This window comes from Hippopotamus amphibius, chromosome 10 (assembly GCF_030028045.1).
Source record: "Hippopotamus amphibius kiboko isolate mHipAmp2 chromosome 10, mHipAmp2.hap2, whole genome shotgun sequence".
NCBI lineage: Eukaryota > Metazoa > Chordata > Mammalia > Artiodactyla > Hippopotamidae > Hippopotamus > Hippopotamus amphibius.
In genome coordinates, this window is record NC_080195.1 from 33,154,088 (window position 1) to 33,174,211 (window position 20,124).

Sequence of the window (20,124 nt, forward strand, 5' to 3'; positions counted from 1 at the left end):
ACAATGGAATATTAGCCATAAAAAGGAATGAAATTGGCTCATTTGTAGAGACGTGGATGGACCTAGAGAGTGTTATACAGAGTGAAGTAAATCAGAAAGAGAAAAACATATATATGAATGCATATACATGGAATCTAGAAAAATGGAACAGATGATCCTATTTGCAAACAAATGTGTGGATACCAAGGGGAAAGGGGGTTGTGTGTGGAAGATTGGGATTGACACATACACACTATTGATACTATGTATAAAACAGACAACTGAGGGAAACATACTGTATAGCACAGGCAACTCTACTCAATGCTCTGTAGTGACCTGCATGGGAAGGAAATCCAAAAGGGAGGGGATATATGTATATGCATGGCTGGTTCATTTTGCTGTACAGTAGAAACTAACACAACGTTGTAAAGCAACTATACGCCAATAAAAACTAATTAAAAAAAATCAGGGCGGGCTTGTTTCTTTGTGGAGAACTGTTTATACCTGGCAAGCCCTCCTCATCTCTTACCTTCCCAGCTCCTGAAGGAGGCAGAATACGTAGCTCCTGCTGCAGAGGCTGGAGGGGTTTCCTTCTGAAGCTCTTGTGTCCTTGACTGCTTGAGCCAAGAAGGGAGACAGGATGTACATTCCTGCTGGGTCCTCAGCCCTGGACATGTGAGCTGCGGCCCCAATTCCCCTGAGTCTGGCTGTCTTAAGAGCGCATCGGGAAGACCGAGCAGAGCGTGAGGTCCCTTTAACAAAGGTCCCATCGGGGACCAGCCCTCCCGGCAGGCGGCGCACCACTGAAGGCTCAGTGCGTGTGAACACACAGCAACTTCTGGATGCTGGGCTGTGTGGGCCATTCTTTCCTTTCCTCACTCGTATTTTCTGCACAAACGTGTAATAGTAGTAAAATAAGAGAAAAAAGGTATTTGAAAAACAGAAGTAAACAAATGATAGCTTTTATTTTTGTGGAAATGCAATAAAAAACATTATATAGGTATTTAGAAAAAGACTTCAGAGGCAAATTTTTGAGGGGCATTTTTTATTATAAATTTAATATGGTTGATTAATGAAAAATCACAATGAAGTACCGAGAAAATGTTTGTCAATATAAAAATTTTAGCAGCATTTCCACAGTTTCAGGCTCTAGCATTCGTCATACTTCCTCCCGCTATCAAAAGAGAAGACTCCAGTGGGACCACAGCAGAGCAGTACCACGCTCCGCTTAGCGAAGGCCTCGAGGAAATCCTCAAGTCCAGTGTATTGTCTCATAGTTCAGCCCTCCCCACTCCTGAATTTCTAGAATGTCAAAGCACTTGCCTCCGTGTCTGAGGTCAGAGTTCCATTCTTCAGGCTGCAGGGGACGAGAGGGGCGGGAATTTAAACTGGACTTGATATGTAGTGCTTGATCAGGCGTCCTCGCGTCTGTACATTCTCTACACGGACAACACGAAGGGCCAAGACCTGGCGCACAGGGCCGCCGTGGCGAGGGTGGGGGGGGACCGGAAGCGGGACGTGCACAGGATGGTGGGGGAGCTGGTGCCTCACCACACACCCTGCTCCAGGGCAGGTCAGAGCATGGCGGTCCCGCCACATCCCAGGCTTGTGGTAGGATTAGTGAGGCGGGGAGACAAACAGTATGAAAATATAATACTGGCAAACTATTCCCCTGCTTCTTTGGTACTTTCCAAAATTCTCTGATCAAAAAAGTATAAGGGAAGCACACCATTAAAAAATTACAGTTTTAAGTATTTACAGAAGCAATTATGATATATTACATAATCGATACACAGTATATGAACAAATTCTTCAGCGAAAGCACTTGTGAACTCCTGTTCCAGTATTTGACAGCACACTGACACACGTACGCCTTCCCAAATGTGTACCATTCATCCTGTATCTCACTTATGTTACAGTATATTAAACAGGAAAAAATACAATTTTCCAATCTACACTTTCCTTGTAAAAGGTTCTTAAAATTTGCCACTGAAATCAGTATGTACAAAGATTTGCTGAATATTGAATTCTAGGCAAGTATCTCCACTCCCAACTCGAGTATGTCTGAAATAATACTACCTATTATTCTACGTATACAATACATATTTAATATATAAGTAACCGCACCATGTTATATCACCACGATACCAGTTTAATGCACATGATTACGTACAGTAGTTCAGTTAGCTCTGGAGGAGGACTCTACACCTAGGTGGACAGTGTGGTTTGGAACATCTGAGAGCGGCGCCCGTCGCCCACACACGCGCCCCGGACCATCCCTTGTTTACCGGCTGGAAGAGCCCCAATCACACGAACGGAAGGATCCCGTACATGAGGAGGGCCATGATAGCAGCACTGAACAGCCCCGCCACGGGCACCGTCACGAACCAGGCCACGAAGATGTTCCGGAAGAGGCGCCAGTCCACGGCCTTCCGCGAGCGGATCCAGCCCACGGCCACCACCGAGCCCACCTGGAGGACCACAGGGATTTCAGAGGGAAAGCAGAGGTGAGACCCAATCTACGTTCAACCGACGGTAACTGTCTACTCTCAGAAATAAACTACATTGTGAGAGTACTCATTCTTTCCCCTCAATTTGTTAAAAGCACGTTTTAGAGTTTAGGTATGATTATTTTAGGATTATTCCATTCAGTACACAGTCCTGATGCACTCTTCCTGATACACTTGTCTTCTGCCCTATTTGAGTGGAAGCTTAGCCAGTTAAATGTTTTCTATTCTTCCTGTACTTTATCAACCAGCAGTGACCACCCTTGTTTTCAATATTCCCCACCCAGGATACTGCTTATCGCCCCATGGGCACCTGCTCTGAGTACACAACGAGATGGCAATAATGTATCCTCCTCCTACAATAACAGCCTCATAACATGTTGGAGTTGGAGACCTTTACAAATATCTAATCCAGCTCATCCCCCTGGCTCAGTTTGCAGAGCATAACACACTTCCAGAGGGTTTAGGGGCATGAGGAGATTTGGAAATCACGGCAGGTTGAGGGCCACAACGGAGGCCTCTTGATGTTATTTTAAGGACTTTTATTGAGATATAACTGACATACAATAAACTGCATATATTTAAAGTGCACAATTGGATGTATTTTTTATCGGTAATGTATATATGGCAATTCCAATCTCCCAATTCATCCCCCGCCTCCCCTTTCCCCTCTTGGTGTCCATATGTTTGTTCTCTACATCTGTGTCTCTATTTCTGCCTTGCAAATCGGTTGATTTTAAACTAGTTTTCTCCCTATCTCCAATTGCCTTGCAGTCCTTGTACTTTAGCTGATTCTAAAATTAATTACATGGAGCATAAATATTATTGGATCTAAACTGTCAATCATGCCTCACAAAATGACAGAGATACTTGAAAGTCAGAATGTTAACATGGGTTCAAATACTTTTCTGTACACTCGCAGTTCATTTCATGACGCTGAAAATGCATAAAGGAAAAACCCACAACTTTAAGTATCTAAAAATGGAAATCATGAGAAAGCATGAAGCCTGTACCATCGCACGCCTCACTCAGGCTCTGGTGAAGCTCTGAGATGTCGCGAGGGGCTTGGCCACCGGGAAGTGGCCCTGGATGATCTCCAGGAAACAGGTTTTGTCTCTACTGACCCACAAATACTGCAGAGTCAGCAGGGGCCCAATGAGGTTCAAAGAGCAACTGGAGTGTATTCTGGGGCCAACAGAAAAAAATAAAATCCAACACTTTACATTATTTATGGAAGCAAACGAAACCAGCAGCTTATTTAAGGCAGTTAATCTGACATTTTGTCAACCCCAGCCGTGATCCACCAGCAACTCTCTGTACATCTCCAGGTAGCAACTGACAACCCAGCTAAGGAGCATCAGAATGATCACGTGATGTAAACCCTTTGTCTAGAACCAGGTACTGCAAGGACCTGACCATCCTGCTTAGCAGTTCCTGGCCCACGCCAGACAATCGGGGCTTTCCTACTGCATAAGGACTAGCTAGGTCTTGCTGGTCCTCAAAGATGGTCAAATCCACTGACACTAGCTTCTGAGATCACACCTCCTGGTATCATCCCTCCAGGGCCTGTCCCTCTTCAGTGCACTTCAGCTGGGCTGGGTTACCTCACACACAAGAGAGCGTGCTCAGGTCTCAAGGTTATCTACGCCTCTTCCTTTCTTAAAACACTTTTCTTAAAAGCATAAAAGTATATAATCAGATTATAGCAAGTTTATGTAATAGGAGTGGACAATTACCCACTATTAGTGGGTTACCCAAAACACCACTATTGCCAAGTTTATATATTCCTTTCTAGAATTTTATATGTATGCCTTTATTTGTAAACAATAGGGTACACTCCCATTTCCTTTTCTGTAAGAAAAGAAGCATCTTCCCATAGCGCTCACAGCCTTCATGAAACTCACATAAAATGGTTCACCCTTTAGGTGGATGTACCTTAATTTATTTAAACATTTCTGATTTGCCTCAAATTTTTCCCTATTAGAAATAATTTCATGATTAATATATTCATCCATATAGCTTATATTTAGGCTTTAAAAAACAATATTCCCTGAAATGGATTATCAGTTACAGGGGGCATTTAAAAAATATCTTGAAATAATCTGAAACTTAGAGAAAATCTGCAAGAATTCTCATACACCCTTTACCCAAATTCACCAATTTTTAATATTTTGCATTGGTCATGAAGAAACATTTTAATACCACTGAAATATCCTGCTCCTCACCAACTCCCCACATCCCCCCAACTTCTGCAATCAAGATTTAGCAATCCAATCCTTCTTACATGGGTTGCAAAGTGGTGATTTACCAATTCCCTTCTCATGTATCAGATGGAATGTTACTTTGAGAAAGAGCTCTTTCCTCTCCTAATGCATTTTAGGATCTTGATACACACTGCCAAATCATTTTATGAACAGCTGTAAACATACAAGGGCATCTCTAACCTGTGAATTTCAGCACACTATAACAATCCTGTAAGTTGTTCTCTGTTTGCTAATCAATCAACAAAATGTACTACTGCTGCTTTTATTTGCATATCTTTAATTACAGCTAAGGCTGAATTTTATTTATTTATCCAATTTTATTCCCTCTAGTCTTTACATATAAAAAGTGTCTCTTTCATAAAGATGCAAAATATGACACCAAAATATAAAACATGGGGAGTGGGGGAGGAGTAAAAAAATGAAGACTCTTACAAAGTGTTGTAACTGAAATGACTATCAGTTTAAAACAAGTAGATATAGGTTGAGGTATATGAACTATATGATAACCACAAATTAAAAACCTATACTAGGGGCTGCCCTGGTGGCGCAGTTGTTAAGAATCCACCTGCCAATGCAGGGGATACCAGTTTGATCCCTGGCCCGGCAAGATCCCACATGCCACAGAGCAACTAAGCCTGTGCGCCACAACTACTGAACCCACATGCCTAGAGCCTGTGCTCTGCAACAAGAGAAGCCACTGCAATGAGAAACCTGTGCACCACAATGAAGAGTAGCTCCCACTCACTGCAACTAGAGAAAGTCCAGGCCCAGCAATGAATAACCAACACAGCCAAAAATAAAATAAATAGTAAAAATAAATCTTAAAAACAAAAACAAACCAAACCTATACTAGATACACAAAATGCAAAGAGAAAGGAACTCAAGAATCATCAAACTACAGGGAAGAGACTAAAAGAGAAAGAAAAGAACAAAGAGCTACAATACAACCAGAAAACAAATCGTGGCAATAAGTACATACCTATCAAATAACCACTTTAAATGTAAATGGACTAAATGCTTCAATCAAAAGACACAGGGTGGCTGAATGGATTAAAAAAACCAAGACCAATCTATATGCTGCCTACAAGAGACTCAATTCAGAGTTAAAGACACAGACTGAAAGTGAAGGGATGGAAACAGGTATTCCAGACAAATGGAAATGAAAAGAAAGCTGGGGTAGCAATACTCATATCAGACAAAATAGGCTTTAAAACACAGTCTATAACAAAAGACAACAAAGGGTATTAAATAATGATAAATGGGTCAATCCAAGAAGAGGATATAACATTTATAGACACATATGCACCTAACATAGGAGCACTTAAATATATAAAGCAAATATTAAGAAACATAAAGGGAGAAATTGACAATAATACAGCAACAGTGGGGGACTTTAATTCCCTACTAACATCAATGGGTATGTTGGTCATCCAGACAAAAAAAATCAATAAGGAAACACTGGTCTTAAATGACACATTAGATCAGATGATCATTTACAAAACATTCCATCCAAAGCCAGCAGTGTACACATGCTTTTCCAGTGCACACATGCTTTTCCAGTGCACGTGGAAGTTTCTCCAGAATAGATCACATATGCTAGGCCACAAAAACAAGTCTCAATAAATGTAAGAAGATTAAAATTATATCCAGCATCTTTTTCAACTGCAACAGTATGAAACTAGAAATCAATTACAGGGGAAAAAATGGAAAAAACACTAAACAACAAAAGACTAAACAACCTGCTACTGAAAAAACAATGGGTCAATGAAGAAGTCAAAGGAAATCAAAAGATACCTTGAGATAAATGAAAATGAAAAAACAACTGTCCAAAATCTATGGGATGCAGCAAAAGCAGTTCTAAGAGGGAAGTTTATGGTGATACAAGCTTACCTCAAGAAATAAGAAAAATCTAAAATAAAGCTAACTTTCCACCTAAAGAAATCAGAAAAATAAGAACAAAGCCCAAAGTAGCAGAAGGAAGGAATAATAAAGATCAGAGATGGAATAAATAAAATAGAGACCAAGAGAAACAATAGAAAAGATCAGTGAAACCAGAGCTATCTTTTTGGGGAAAAAAAAAAGAACAAAATATAAACAAAACCCTGACAAATATTTATCCAGACTCATTATGAACAAAAGAGAGAAGGCACTAATAAAATTAGAAATGAAAGAGAAGTTGCAAGCAATATCAAACAATCACAAAAGACTACTACAAACAGTTATATACCAACAAATTGGACAACCTGGAAGAAATGGATAAGTTCCCAGGCACATACAATCTCCTGAGTCAGGAATAAAACATCTGAACAGACCAATAAGTAGTACTGAAACTGAATCAGTACTCAAAAAACTCTCAATAAACAAAAGTCCAGGACCAGATGGCTTGACAGAGGAATTCTACCAAACATTTAAATAATTAATACCTGTCTTTCTCAAACTGTTCCAAAAACTTGAGGAGAACATTTCCAAACCCGTTTTAAGAGGCTAGTATCACCCCAATATCAAAACTAGACAAAGACATTACAAAAAAGGAAAATTACAGGCCAATATCCTTGATAAACACAAATGCAAAACTCAACAAAATACTAGCAAACTGAATTCAACAATACATAAAAAAGATAATACACCAGATTTATTCTTGGGATGCAAGGATAGTTTAATGTCCACAAATCAATCAACATAATACACCTCATTAACAAAATGAAGGATAAAAATCACATGATCATCTCAACACATGCAGAAAAAGCATTTGACAAAATTCCACACCCTTTCATGATAAAAACTCTCAACAAAGTTGGTATAGAGGGAACAGACCTCAACATAATAAAGGCCATTTATGATAAACCCACAGCTAACATCATACTCAATGGTGAAAAACTGAAAGCATTTCCTCTGAGATCAGGAACAAGACGAGGATGTCCACTCTTATCACTTCTATTTAATATTGTATTGGAAATCCTAGCCACAGCAATCAAATAAAAGAGGCACAGAAAGAGACAGAGAGAGAGAGAGAGAGAGAGAAAGAGAGAGAGAGAGAGAGAAGGCATCCAATTGGAAGGGAAGAAGTAAAAACTGTCACTGTTTGCAGATGACTGATCCTATATTTAGAAAACCCTAAGGACTTCACCAAAAAAATATTAGAACTGATAAATGAGTTCAATAAAGTTGCAAAATGCAAGAGTAATATGAAGAAATCTGTTGGATTTCCATACACTAATAATGAACTATCAGAAAGAGAAAGCAAAAAAAAAAATCCCATTTATAATCAAACCAAAAAGGATAAAACACCTGTGAGTAAATTTAACCAAGCAAGTGAAAGACCTGTACTCTGAACACTAGAAGACACTGATGAAGTTAACTGAACAAAATGGAAATAAACAAAAAGATATCTTGTGTTCATGGATTGGAAAAATTAATATTGTTAAAATGTCAATACTACCCAAAGCAATCTACAGATTTAATGCAAAGCCTATCAAAACACTCATGACACTTTTCACAGAACTAGAACAAATAATCCTAAAATCTGTGTGGAACCACAAAGGACCCTGGAGAGCCAAAGCAATCTTGAAAAAAGAGAACAAAGCTGGAGGTATCACGCTCCTTGACTTCAGACTACACTATAAAGCTACAGTAATCAAAACAGTATGTTACTGCACAAAAACAAACAGTTCAATGGAACAGAATAAAGAGCCCAGAAATAAACCCACAAACTTATGGTCAATTAATCTATGACAAAGGAGGCAAGAATATACAATGGGGAAAAGACAATCTCTTCAATAAGTGGTGCTGGGAAAACTGGACAACTACATGTAAAATAATGAAATTAGAACATCTTCTCACACCATATACAAAAACTCAAAATGAATTAAAGACCTAAATGCAAGACCTGAAGCTGCAAAACTCCAAGAAGAAAGCAAAGGCAGTACGTTCTTTGACACTGGTCTTACCAATATTTTTTTGCCTCTTCTCAGGCAAGGGAAACAAAAGCAAATATAAACAAACAGGACCTAATCAAACTAAAAAGCTTTTGCACAGTGAAGGAAACTATCAACAAAATGAAAAGGCCACCTGTTGGATGGGAGAAGATGCTTGCAAATGATATGTCCAATAAGGGGGGAATATCCAAATATAGAAACACTTCACACAACTCAATGTGAAAAAAGAAAAAACCCAATTTAAAAATGGGCAGAGGACCTGAACAGGCATTTTTTTCAAAAAGACATACATACGGCCAGCAGGCACATGAAAAGCTGTTCAACATCACTAATCATCAGAGAAGTACAAATCAAAACCACAATAAGATACTACTTCACACCTGTCAGAACGGCTATCATCAAAAAGACCACAAATAACAAATGTTGACAAGGATGTGGAGGAAGGAGAACACTCGCCCACTGTTGGTGGGAAATGTAAACTGGTGCAGCCACTATGGAAACCAGTTGGAGGTTGCTTAAAAAATTGGAAATAGAACTACCATATGATCCAGCAATTCCACCCATGGGTACTTATCTGAAGAAAATGAAAACACTAATTTGAAAAGATACGTGCACCCAATATTCACAGCAACATTATTTACATACAATAGCCAAGATATGGAAGCAACCTAAATGTCCATCAACAGATGAATGGATAAAGGAGAAGTGCTGTGGCAGAATGGAATATTACCCAGCCATAAAAAAGAATAAAATGCTGCCATTTGCAATAACATGGATGAATCTGCAGGGTATTATGCTTAGTGAAATAAGTCAGAGAGACACAAATACTGTATGTTTTTACTTATATGTGGAATCTAAAAAATAAACAAATATAACAAAACAGAAAGAGACTCACAGAATCAGAGAACAAACTAGTGGTTACCAGAGGGGAGAGGGGTGGGGTGGGGGATAAGACAGACGAAGGGGCTTAAAAGGTACAAACCACTAGGTATAAAACAAATAAGTTATAAGGATGTAATATACAGCACAGGGAATATAATAAGTATTTTATAATAACTTTGTATGGAGTGTCATCTATAAAAACATCAAATTACTATGTTATACACCTGAAACTACTGTATTGTAAGTCAACTATAATTAAATTTAAAAAACATTAGCTAATATAACATCATGATAACATTAAAAAAGCCTCTTCATGTATTTTGCCCATTTACGTATTGGAATCTAAATGTGTCTCTTATTTATGTGGTGTTTAAATAAATATTAACTCCAATATTTAATGCAAATACTTTCTCAATCCAGTATTTTGCTTTCACTTTTAAGGTTCTAATTTCATGCAATAAAATATGCTACACTTCTCTTCTGTGATTTATCCTTAGCTTGAATATTTGATATTTAGTTCCCATTTATTTTACATTTTCTAAAATAAAATTCTCTTTTATTCTAAATTTTAAAATATTAAAAAATATTATTTAAGCCATCAGATATATGTTCATGTATTTTGAGAGCTGTGGATCTAATTTTGTTTTTCTAGGGTGATAGCCAGTTATCCAACATCACTTACTGGTTAAAGTTTTCCCTCCTCAAACTATATGTTCATAGATACTAGGTCTAACTCTGGCGTATCTACTTTTTTATACAAGTATCTAATTTTTTACTAGTGTGGTAAAATATATAATGCGAAATTTATCATTTTAACAATTTAAAAAAATATTTTATTTGGTTGTGCTGGGTCTTAGTTGCAGCACGTGGGAACTTTTAGTTGCAGCACGTGGGAACTTTTAGTTGCAGCATGTGGGATCTTCCTTGTGACAAGCAGAATCTTTAGTTGTGGCATGCAGGGGGCGGGGGGGCCTTTAGTTGCGGCATGTGGACTTCTTAGTTATAGCATGCATGTGGGATCTAGCTCCCTGATCAGGGATCAAACCTGGGCCCCCTGCATTGGGAGTACGGAGTCTCAACCACTGGACCACCAGGGAAGTCCCCTCATTTTAACAATTTTTAAGTGTACAATTTAGTGGCATATAGATTCTCATTGTTTGCTAACCATCATCACCATTTATCTGCAGAAACTTTTTGTCATCCCAAATTGAAACTTTCTGCCCATCAGCCCTTCTTATCCACCCTCCTGCTTCCTTATTACAGACTTCCTAGCTGGTGAGGCTACTACCTCTTCACTGCTTTTCTTTGTAGGTCATTTTACATTCCTGCTAATTTAACCCACCAAATTAACTTTAGCCTTATTTTGGAAAGCTGGAAGAAAACTTTGGTTGGGCTTGTGTCTGAGGAGAACTGAGATCTTTATAAAATCTAGTTCCCCACCCAATGACAGTGTGTCTCATATGCAGGTTTGCTTTTACCTCCGAGCAAAGTTTTGCACCTTTTTCATTTATATCATTCACTGTATTAGGATTTTCGAATGTGTTTTTGGCATTTATACAACAGATGGCTGTATGTTTTCTAATGGATTGCTGAGCCGTATTATATTGAAGATGTCTGTAAACACCCATTTGTCGAGCCCTGCGAGGGACCAGCCCTGTGTAGGCACAAGGAGTGAAGTCCTGCCCTGTTCAGAGCCTGTGTCCTGATAATCCGGAAGATCAATGTGGGCCTGCTGCAATGTTCTCTCATAATATTGTTGATGTCATTTATTAGCATCTTAAAGTTTTTAAATCAACATTCACATGTAAATACAGCTTTAATTGTGATGTTTTTAACCAGGTTTCGGTATTAGGATTATTCAGTATGTTTTATAGAACAAATTGGAGACTTTCCTGTTTTATTTTGTTTTTTCTCCTACATTATGGAAAGTTCATATAATGTGTGCATTATGTATTCTTTTAAGATGGAAAAGATTAACTAGTGAATCTATCTAGAACTGGAGTCAGCAGTGTCCTCCTTTTTGCCTTTTCAAGTGAGAAGAATTGTTTTTGAGAACTTCCTTAATTTTTTCCTATTGCTCTGGTTAGGTTTTCCACTTTTTTTCTACTTTTTGTGTCATATTTATTTCTCATGTATATTTTTGCAAAAAAATAGTTCATTTTACAGAGGTTTTCAAATCCTTAGCATATAGCTGTATGGTTTTATATTTACAAGTTCTCTCCCAAATCTGTTCTGAGGACTTTCTCCTTTCTAACTTTTGATGCTATTAAGAATTTGATGCTATTATTATTTTTTTAAATGCTCAAATCACATGGTTTATTTTTTTAATTTTATTTATTTATTTATTTATTTATTTATTGGCTGTGTTGGGTCTTCATTGCTGCACACAGGCTTTCTGTAGTTGAGGAGAGCCGGGGCTACTCTTCATTGCAGTGCACAGGCTTCTTATTGTAGTGGCTTCTCTTGTTGGGGAGCATGGGCTCTAGGCACACGGGCTTCATAGTTGTGGCATGTGGGCTCAGTAGCTGTGGTTTATGGGCTCTAGAGTGCAGGCTCAGTAGTTGTGGTGCACGGGCTTAGTTGCTCCGCAGCATGTGGGACCTTCCCAGACCAGGGCTCAAACCTGTGTCCCCTGCACTGGTAGATTCTTAACCACTGCACCACCAGGTAAGCCCAGAATTTGATGTTATTTTATTAGTAATCACTTTCCTCTCCCCTCTTCCTTCACTAGTTTTAAAACTTATTTTGCTTTTATATCCTTCTTGCTGTTTCCTCAGAATTTTGATTGTTCTGAACTTTTTATAGAATACTAATTTGAATATTTGGTTCTTTTATTTTCCCTTTGCTCAATAAAGCATGTAAATATATGAATTTTTATCTGAGTGTAAGTTTGCTACGTATACACACACAGACACACAATTTTTTTTCTCTTTTCCAAGAAAGCTATGATTATAATTTGTAAACTCCTTGATTCAACTGTTACTTACAAAGAGCATTTAAAAATGTCCAAGGGGATACTTTCTTTTTTCAACATATATTTTTGTTTAATTTATTGGGGATTAGAAATTGTGTAGAATATCTTATTTTATAAATTTAGTAGCGATTTTTATCATGGTCTTCTAAATTTATGACTAATTTTTATAAATCTTTCATGATACTTGACAAGAGGACATAAAAATCTGGGTACAAATTTGATATATATTTATTAATTATACTGCTATAAATCTATTCAAATCCTTTACATTCCTAAGTACTCTGTCTTCATTTATCACAGACTTAGACACATTAATTTCTGAGTACTAACAGCTTTTGCCTTATGTTTTTAGTCGTTATGTTATTTGGATCACCAGGGGCCCAGAGTCCCACATCGTCACTACTGATGAGGTCTTTTGTTGCTATAAGGTGGTATTCTTTGCTGTGTTCTGACTTCCCTCTGAATAAATTGAGTGTGTTTCCAGATTAAGTCCACCACCAAGCACTAACTGCAACAGAATCACCGAGAAGTTGGGGAATGAGTCATCTAAGGTAGCCCTTTCATTTTCCAGATTAGAAACCAAAACCTAGAGGCTAGTGGTCCTATTTGTACTTATTTTTCAAACTGAAGTATAGTTGATTAACAGTGTTGTGTTAGTTTCAGGTGTACAGTGAAAATGATTCAGTCATAAAAATATATTTTCAGATTCTTTTCCACTATAGGTTATTAGAAGACATTGAGTATAGTTCCCTGTGCTATACAGTAGGTCCTTCTTGTTTATCTATTTTATGATATAGTGGTGTGTATCTGTGAATCCCATACCCCAATTTATCCCTCTTCTTCCCTTAACCCTTTGGTAACCATATGTTTGTTTTGTGTGTCTGTGAATCTGTTTCTGTTTTGTAAAGAAGTTCCATTTGTATCATTTTTTAGATTCCACATATAAGTGATATCATGTGATATTTGTCTTTCTCTGTCTGACTTACTTCACTTAGTGTGATCATCTCTAGATCCATCCGTGTTGCTGCAAAAGGCATTATTTCATTTTTTTTAACGAGACTTTCATATTTAGCAGTGCTCCTTTACACACTGGTGGGAGTTTTTAGACTGTGTGTAAATGGAGAGGCCGTCTCTGTCTTGGTCACTGAGGTCCCCTTGGTGCCCAGAACAGCACCTCCCACAGAGCAGGAACAAACAAGTTTTTCTTGAATGACAGGAATCAATGAACCCAGGAAACTCTGCAAGTCGCTTCTGCTTTGCTGAAGTTAGTGGGTGTGTTTGTATACTGGAGAGATGTCTGAATTCCCCCAGGTACCAGGCAGCCCTGGGTTTACCAGACCTGGGTTCCAGCCTTGGCCCACCCCAGGGGTCCTTGGGTGACTCCCTGAAAGTCATGGAGCCTGTTTCCTCTTCCTTCATCTTTAAGGTTCCTTGCAGCTCCAACATCCCAGCACTAGACCAAGAATTCCCTCCCGCACTAGAGGGAATCTAGAACTAGAATCTAGAGCGCGTGTCAGTGGTTAATACCGTGGGGAATTGACTTGAAGGCAACAGAGTCGCTTCGACCACCGTATACAAGAAAAAAAACCACAAACAACCCTGTCTGATTCCATGGAGACGATTTCTGCCTACGCCTGTGTCCCCCCTTCGCCCCCATCCACTCCCGGGCCCCTGCAGCGGGTGGGAACTGAGTGGTCTCCGCCCCCCCCCCCCCAAACATGGTTCGTGGATGCACAACCTCAACGCAAAACCCACTGTGGACACAACGAGAGAACCAGGATACACGGGTGGAGGGCGAGCTCCCGCCAGGCCCGCGAGGGGCGGCCGGGTGTGCAGGGCGCTACGGGGGTGGGGAGTGGGGGGGGGGGGCTGGTTGGGGAGGGGCAGGGGGTGGCGCCTGAGGAGGCAGAGGCTCCCGCTGACCCCGCGGGGACCCTGGCAGCATCCACCACGCGCCGAGCGCTGCCCGGGTCCCCTCTGCCCCTCGGCAGGACCCGCGGGAGGCCGCCTACCTTGCAGTGCGTGGTGCTGACGGGCAGCCCGACGTTGGAGGCGATGACCACGGTGAACGCCGAGGCCAGCTCGATGGTGAAGCCGCTGCGGGGGAGACAGGGGACAGGTCACGGGCGCCGCGGGTGGCTCGGCAGCCCAGGCGCCCAGGCCTCACTGCAACACTCCCTGGGTGGACCGGACCCCGCGGCATCAGCGGAACCAGAGATGCCGCATCGCGGCGGCACCGCCCTAACACTGGGCACGAGGCCCTGTAAAGACCCTTGTTTTCCTGGGATGTTTTCAAAAACCGCACCTGTAGGAGCTCGGTGAGAAACTCCTGCAGTGTGGAGGACGGTAAACCCGTCATTTCTAAAGTGGCGCAGGGAAAACGACACTCTCATTTTAAAAATGTGTCCATATCACAAAGGAGTGAATTTTTTCTCAGATATCTAATTTTTCTTCAACTCCATCTTGGAATCTTTCATTAAAATGAATTTCAAGGAGGAGAAGATCCCTTACAATACGCAGTTCCGAGTTTTAATTGTATTTGGAACGTTCTCTTGTGAATGTGTTATTTAACCCCTAATCTCTCTAAAAAATGCACATTAGAAGGAACACAGGAACCCCCGTGGGAGTCTCCAGACCCTTCCCCAGGGCAGGGGCACCCCTGCCGCCGACTCAGCCCAGGAAGCAAAGGAAGGATGCAGAGGAACCGCGAAGGGCGGCAGGTGGCAGCGGCTTCCAACCAGCAGGTGGAGCTGGTGAGTGGAGGATTTCCCGGAAAAGCAGGCCTGGCCCCCTGCCCACTCCCTCCCCACCCGCTCTCGGGACCTCAGGCCCAGGTAGGGCCAGTGGGAGGGGAACGGGGGCTGCAGGTGGGTTCCACTCCCTCCTCGCCTGAGTGCCACTGCGGATGGGCCTGAGCACCCCCCCCACCCCGGCTGCAGACCCGGCCGTGCGGGGAGCCACGCTGCGGTCCAGACACACGCCCGCCTCTCCGCGCCGCACCGCCGGCTCACCTGGACGGCGTGATGGGGGTGAGGTCCTTCCCCATGGTCTGGATCACTCTTCTCCCCCAGACCCAGAGGCCTGTGCAAATTCCAACCCCTCCGTAAAACAGCAGCCAGACGGGAGTCGCTGCTTCCTGCAGGACCGCACCTTGTTCATAGATCAGCCACAGCGCTACCAGGGGACCAATGGCATTACTGGGAGAAAAAAACAGGTTAACTGTACAAACATCGTACATGCAGATCGATGACGCTGTACACGACGTGCAGGGACTTCTCAGCCTTGAGAATAGTCCATCTTACCGCATTTGTGCCTAGCCTACGTAATCTACAGGTGACAGAAATAATTTCCAAATTTGTTTGGTTATGGTTAAAAAAAAATTTACCACCTTGACTATTTTTAAGTGTGCAGTTCAGTAGTGTTAAGGATATTCACACTGTTCTGACACAGGCCTCCAGAACTCTTTCATTTTGCAAATCTGAAACTGTACTCATTAAATAAGAATGCCCTTTGCGCCCCCCCCCCGCCCCGCCAGTAACCACCATTTTACCTTGTCTCTATGATAATCTTACTAACTCTACTAGGTTTCTCCCATAAGTGCAAGCATAGCTTATTTGTCTTTTTGTGACTAGCTTTCACTTGCTGTAATGCCTTCAAGATTCATCCATGTTGTAGCCTGTGACAGAATTCCCTTCCTTTTTAAGGCTGAATATCCTATTGTGTATCTTGCTTATCCATTCACCTGTGGATGGACCCTTGGGTTGCCTCCACCTCTCAGCTACTGTGACTAGTGATGCTGTGAACACGGGTGTGCAGAGGTCTCTCTGAGACCCTGCTTTCACTCTTTCGGGTATATACCCAGAAGTGGAATTGCTGAATCATATGGTAGTTCTATTTTTAATTTTCTGAGGAACCTTCAGACTGTTTTCCACTGTGGTTACACCATTTTACATTCCCACCAACAGTGCACAAGAGTTCCAATTTCTCACATCTTTGTCCAAACTTGTTACTTTGTTTTTATAGTACCCATCTTAATGGTTGTGTGATTTGTTAATTTTTTTTAAAGTATTGAAAAATTACAAGAAGTAGACACAAAAACCAAGTTCTTTTTTTTCCCTTCCTTTCTCTACTTCTTTCCATTTTCACTGCCAGCACGGCTACTAACATTAGCTACCAGTTTGGGGCAGCTGTACCACCCCCCACCCCCACTATGGGATCACAAACATTACCACTAATCATTAGTTCTCAGGCCCACCCTGCAAACTAGCTGTTGTCATTCCCAGTTTCTGATGAGAAAACTGATGCCAAAGTCTTGCCAGTAGCAGGAAGCAGGACTGGGATGTGAGCTTAGGACTCACTGAGGTGCTCACCCCTCCCCCCAGACCTCATGTCATCACTCAGGCCCTTGGCAGGCATGCACTGACTTTTCGAGGGGAATGCCACAGCTTTTTTTAAATTAAGACTTCATTTCTTTTGAGCAGTTTAAGATTCACAGCAAAACTCAGGGGAAGGTACAGAGGTTTCCCACCTACTCCCTGGTCCACACATGCACAGCATCTCCATCATCATCCCCACCAGAGTGGCACATCTGTTACAACTGATGAACCCACACTGACACATGAGAAGCATCCGAAGCCCACGGTTTACACAGGGTTCACTCTTGGTGTACACTCTATGGGTTTAGACAAGTGTAACGAATGACATGTATCCATCATTAGGGCATCACACAGAGTATATTTTCCCTGCCCTAAAAATCCTCTGTGCTCCACCTATTCATCCCTCCTCCCCACCCAACCCCTGATTGTCTGTCTCCATAGTTTTGCCTTTTCCAGAATGTCACAGAGTTGAAATCATACAGCAGGTAGCTTTTTAGATTGGCTTCTTTCAGTTAGTAATATGAATTTAAGGTTCCTGCATGCCATTTTATGGCTTGATAGCTCATTTCTTTTTAGTGCTGAACAACACTGTAGAGATGTACCAGTTTTTATCAATCCACCTACTGCAGGACGTCTTGGTTGCTTCTGAGTTTCGGCAATTTTGAATAAAGCTGCTATAAACATCCATGTGCAGGTTTTTGTGTGGACATAAGTTTATTAGGATAAATGCCAAGGAGCACAACTGCTAGATGGCATAAGAAGAGTATGTTTAGTTTTGTGAGCAACGGCCCAACTGTCTTCCAAAGTGGCTGCACCATTCTGCATTCCCGCCAGAGATGAATGAGAGTTCCTGTTGCTCCACGTCCACACCAGCACTTGGTGGTGTCAGATCAGCTGACTGTCATTTTTATGTGGGTCTATTTTGGGGCTCTCTACTCTGCTTCATTGATTTATCTGCCTGTTCTTTCATCATTACCTCACTGTCTTGTTACTGCAGCTTTAATAGCAATCTTGAAGTTGGGTGGTGTCAGTCCTTCAAGTTTGTTCTCCTTCTATCTTGCACTGGCTATTCTGGGTCTTCTGCTCCTCCATACAAAACCTTAGAATCAGTTTATTAATATCCATAAAACCACTTGCTGGGGTTTTGACTGGGACTGTATTGACTCTATAGATAAAGATGGTTACAACTGACATCTTGATGGTTCTCTAACATATTTTGTTAGATTTACACCTAAGTATTTCATTTTCAAGGTGCTAATGTACATGGTGCTATTGTGTTTTTAATTTTGAATTCCACCTGTTCTCTGCTAATATGCAGGAAGTGACTGATTTTTGTATATTAACCTTGCATCCTGCATCCTTGCTGTAATTGCTTATTAGCTCCAGGAGTTTTGTTTGTTTGCCAATTCTTTCAGATTTTCTACATAGATGGTCATCTCATCTTCAAAGATAGTTTTATTTCTTCCTTCCCAATCTGTATACCTTTTATTTCCTTTTCTTGTCCTACTGCATTAACTAGAACATTCAGTACAGTTTTGAAAAGCGCTGGTGAAAGGGGACAACTATGCCTTGTTCCTGACCCTAGTGGGAAAGCTCTGAGTTTCTCACCATTAAGTATGATGTTAGCTGTAGTTTTTTTTGTATTCTTCAGCAAGTTGAGTAGTTCCCCTCTATTCCTAGTTTACTGTTTTTATCACAAATAGGTATTGAATTTTGTTAAATGATTTCTTCTGCATCTATTTTTTTTTTTAAAATAAGCTTATACATTTATTGGCTGCGTTGGGTCTTTAAAAGCCTGCTGCATGCAGGCTTTCTCTAGTTGTGGCAAGCAGGGGCTACTCTTTGTTGTGGTTTGCAGGCTTTTCATTGCGGTGGCTTCTCTTGTTATGGAGCACGGGTTTTAGGTGCATGGGCTTCAGTACTTGTGGCGCATGGGCTTAGTTGCTCCACGGCACATGGGATCTTCCCGGACCAGGGCTTGAACCCGTGTCCTCTGCGTTGGCAGGAGAATTCTTAACCACTGCGCCACCAGGCAAGTCCCTCTTCTGCATCTATTGATATGTTCATGCGCTTCTTCTTTTTAGCCTATTGCTATGATGGATAACATTAATTGATTTTCAAATGCTGAACCAGTCTTGCATACCTTAGATAAAGCTCACTTGGTCACAGTGATAATTCTTTTTATACACTGTTGGATTCAATTTGCTAATATTTTGTTGAGTTTTTGTTTTTTTTTTTCCAGTTAAGTCCATGAGACACATTGGTCTATAGTTTTCCTTTCCTGTAATGTCTTTGGTTTTGGTATTAGGGTAATGCTGGCCTTACAGAATGAGTTGGGAAGTATTCCTTTTGCTTCTATCCTCTGGAAGAGTTTGTAGACAAGTATAATTTCTTCCTTAGATGTTTGGGAGAATTCACCAGTGAACCTATCTGGGCCTGGTGCCATCTGTTTTGAAAGATTATTAATTATTGATTTGATTTCCTTAATAGATATAGGCCTATCAGATATATATTTCTTCTTGTGTGAGTTCGGACTGGTTGTGCCTTTTAAAGAATTGGTCCATTTCACCTAAGGCATCAAATTGGTGAGCACAGAGTTATTGATAGTATTGCTTTTATAGTATCTTATGGTAGTATCTTTTTTACCATCCACAGGATCTATAATGATGTCCCCTCTTCCATTTCTGATATTAGTAATTTGTGTTCTTTTCCTCTTAGCTGGCCAAGCTAGAAGCTTATCAGCTTCATTAATATTTTCAAATAACCAGCTTTTTGTTTCATTGATTTTCTCCATTAACTTCCTGATTTCAATTTCATTTATTTCTGCTCTAATTCTTCTTCTTATTTTTTACTTCTGCTTACTTCAGATTTAATTTGCTCTTCTTTTTCTAGTTTTCTACGATGGAAACTTAGATTACTGATTTCATATCTTTCTTCTTTCCTAATATATGAATTCAATGCTATAAATTTTCTTCTAAGCACTGTTTTGGCTGCTTCCCTTAAACTTTGCTGTTTTCATTTTTATTTAGCTCAAAATATTTTAAAATTTCCCTTGATCTTTCTTCTCTGATCCATGTGTTACTGAAAAGTGTGTTGTTTAATCTCCAGGTATTTGGGGATTTTCCAGTTATTTTTCTGTTACTGATTTCTAGTTTAGTTCCATTGTAGTCTGAGAGCACACACTGTATATTAGTTCTACTCTTTTAA

General features: G+C 40.6%; 1 protein-coding gene across 9 annotated transcripts in view; it reads right to left on the reverse strand.

Annotated features, from left to right (window-relative positions):
* Window positions 1–955: 955 nt before the first annotated feature.
* Window positions 956–20,124, reverse strand: part of SLC20A2 (solute carrier family 20 member 2) — a 103,345-nt gene continuing 84,176 nt past the window's right edge. For 8 of the 9 annotated variants that reach the window (XM_057697636.1, XM_057697634.1, XM_057697635.1 and 5 more), the window contains 3 exons: window positions 15,553–15,738; window positions 14,554–14,638; window positions 957–2,450 (listed from right to left, as the gene is read on the reverse strand). In XM_057697636.1, the coding sequence (XP_057553619.1) occupies window positions 2,286–2,450; window positions 14,554–14,638; window positions 15,553–15,738 (436 nt within the window). In that variant the 3' untranslated portion in view covers window positions 957–2,285. Of the gene's footprint in view, window positions 2,451–14,553; window positions 14,639–15,552; window positions 15,739–20,124 lie in introns of all 9 variants that reach the window. The other variant, XM_057697641.1, reaches the window with a different exon arrangement.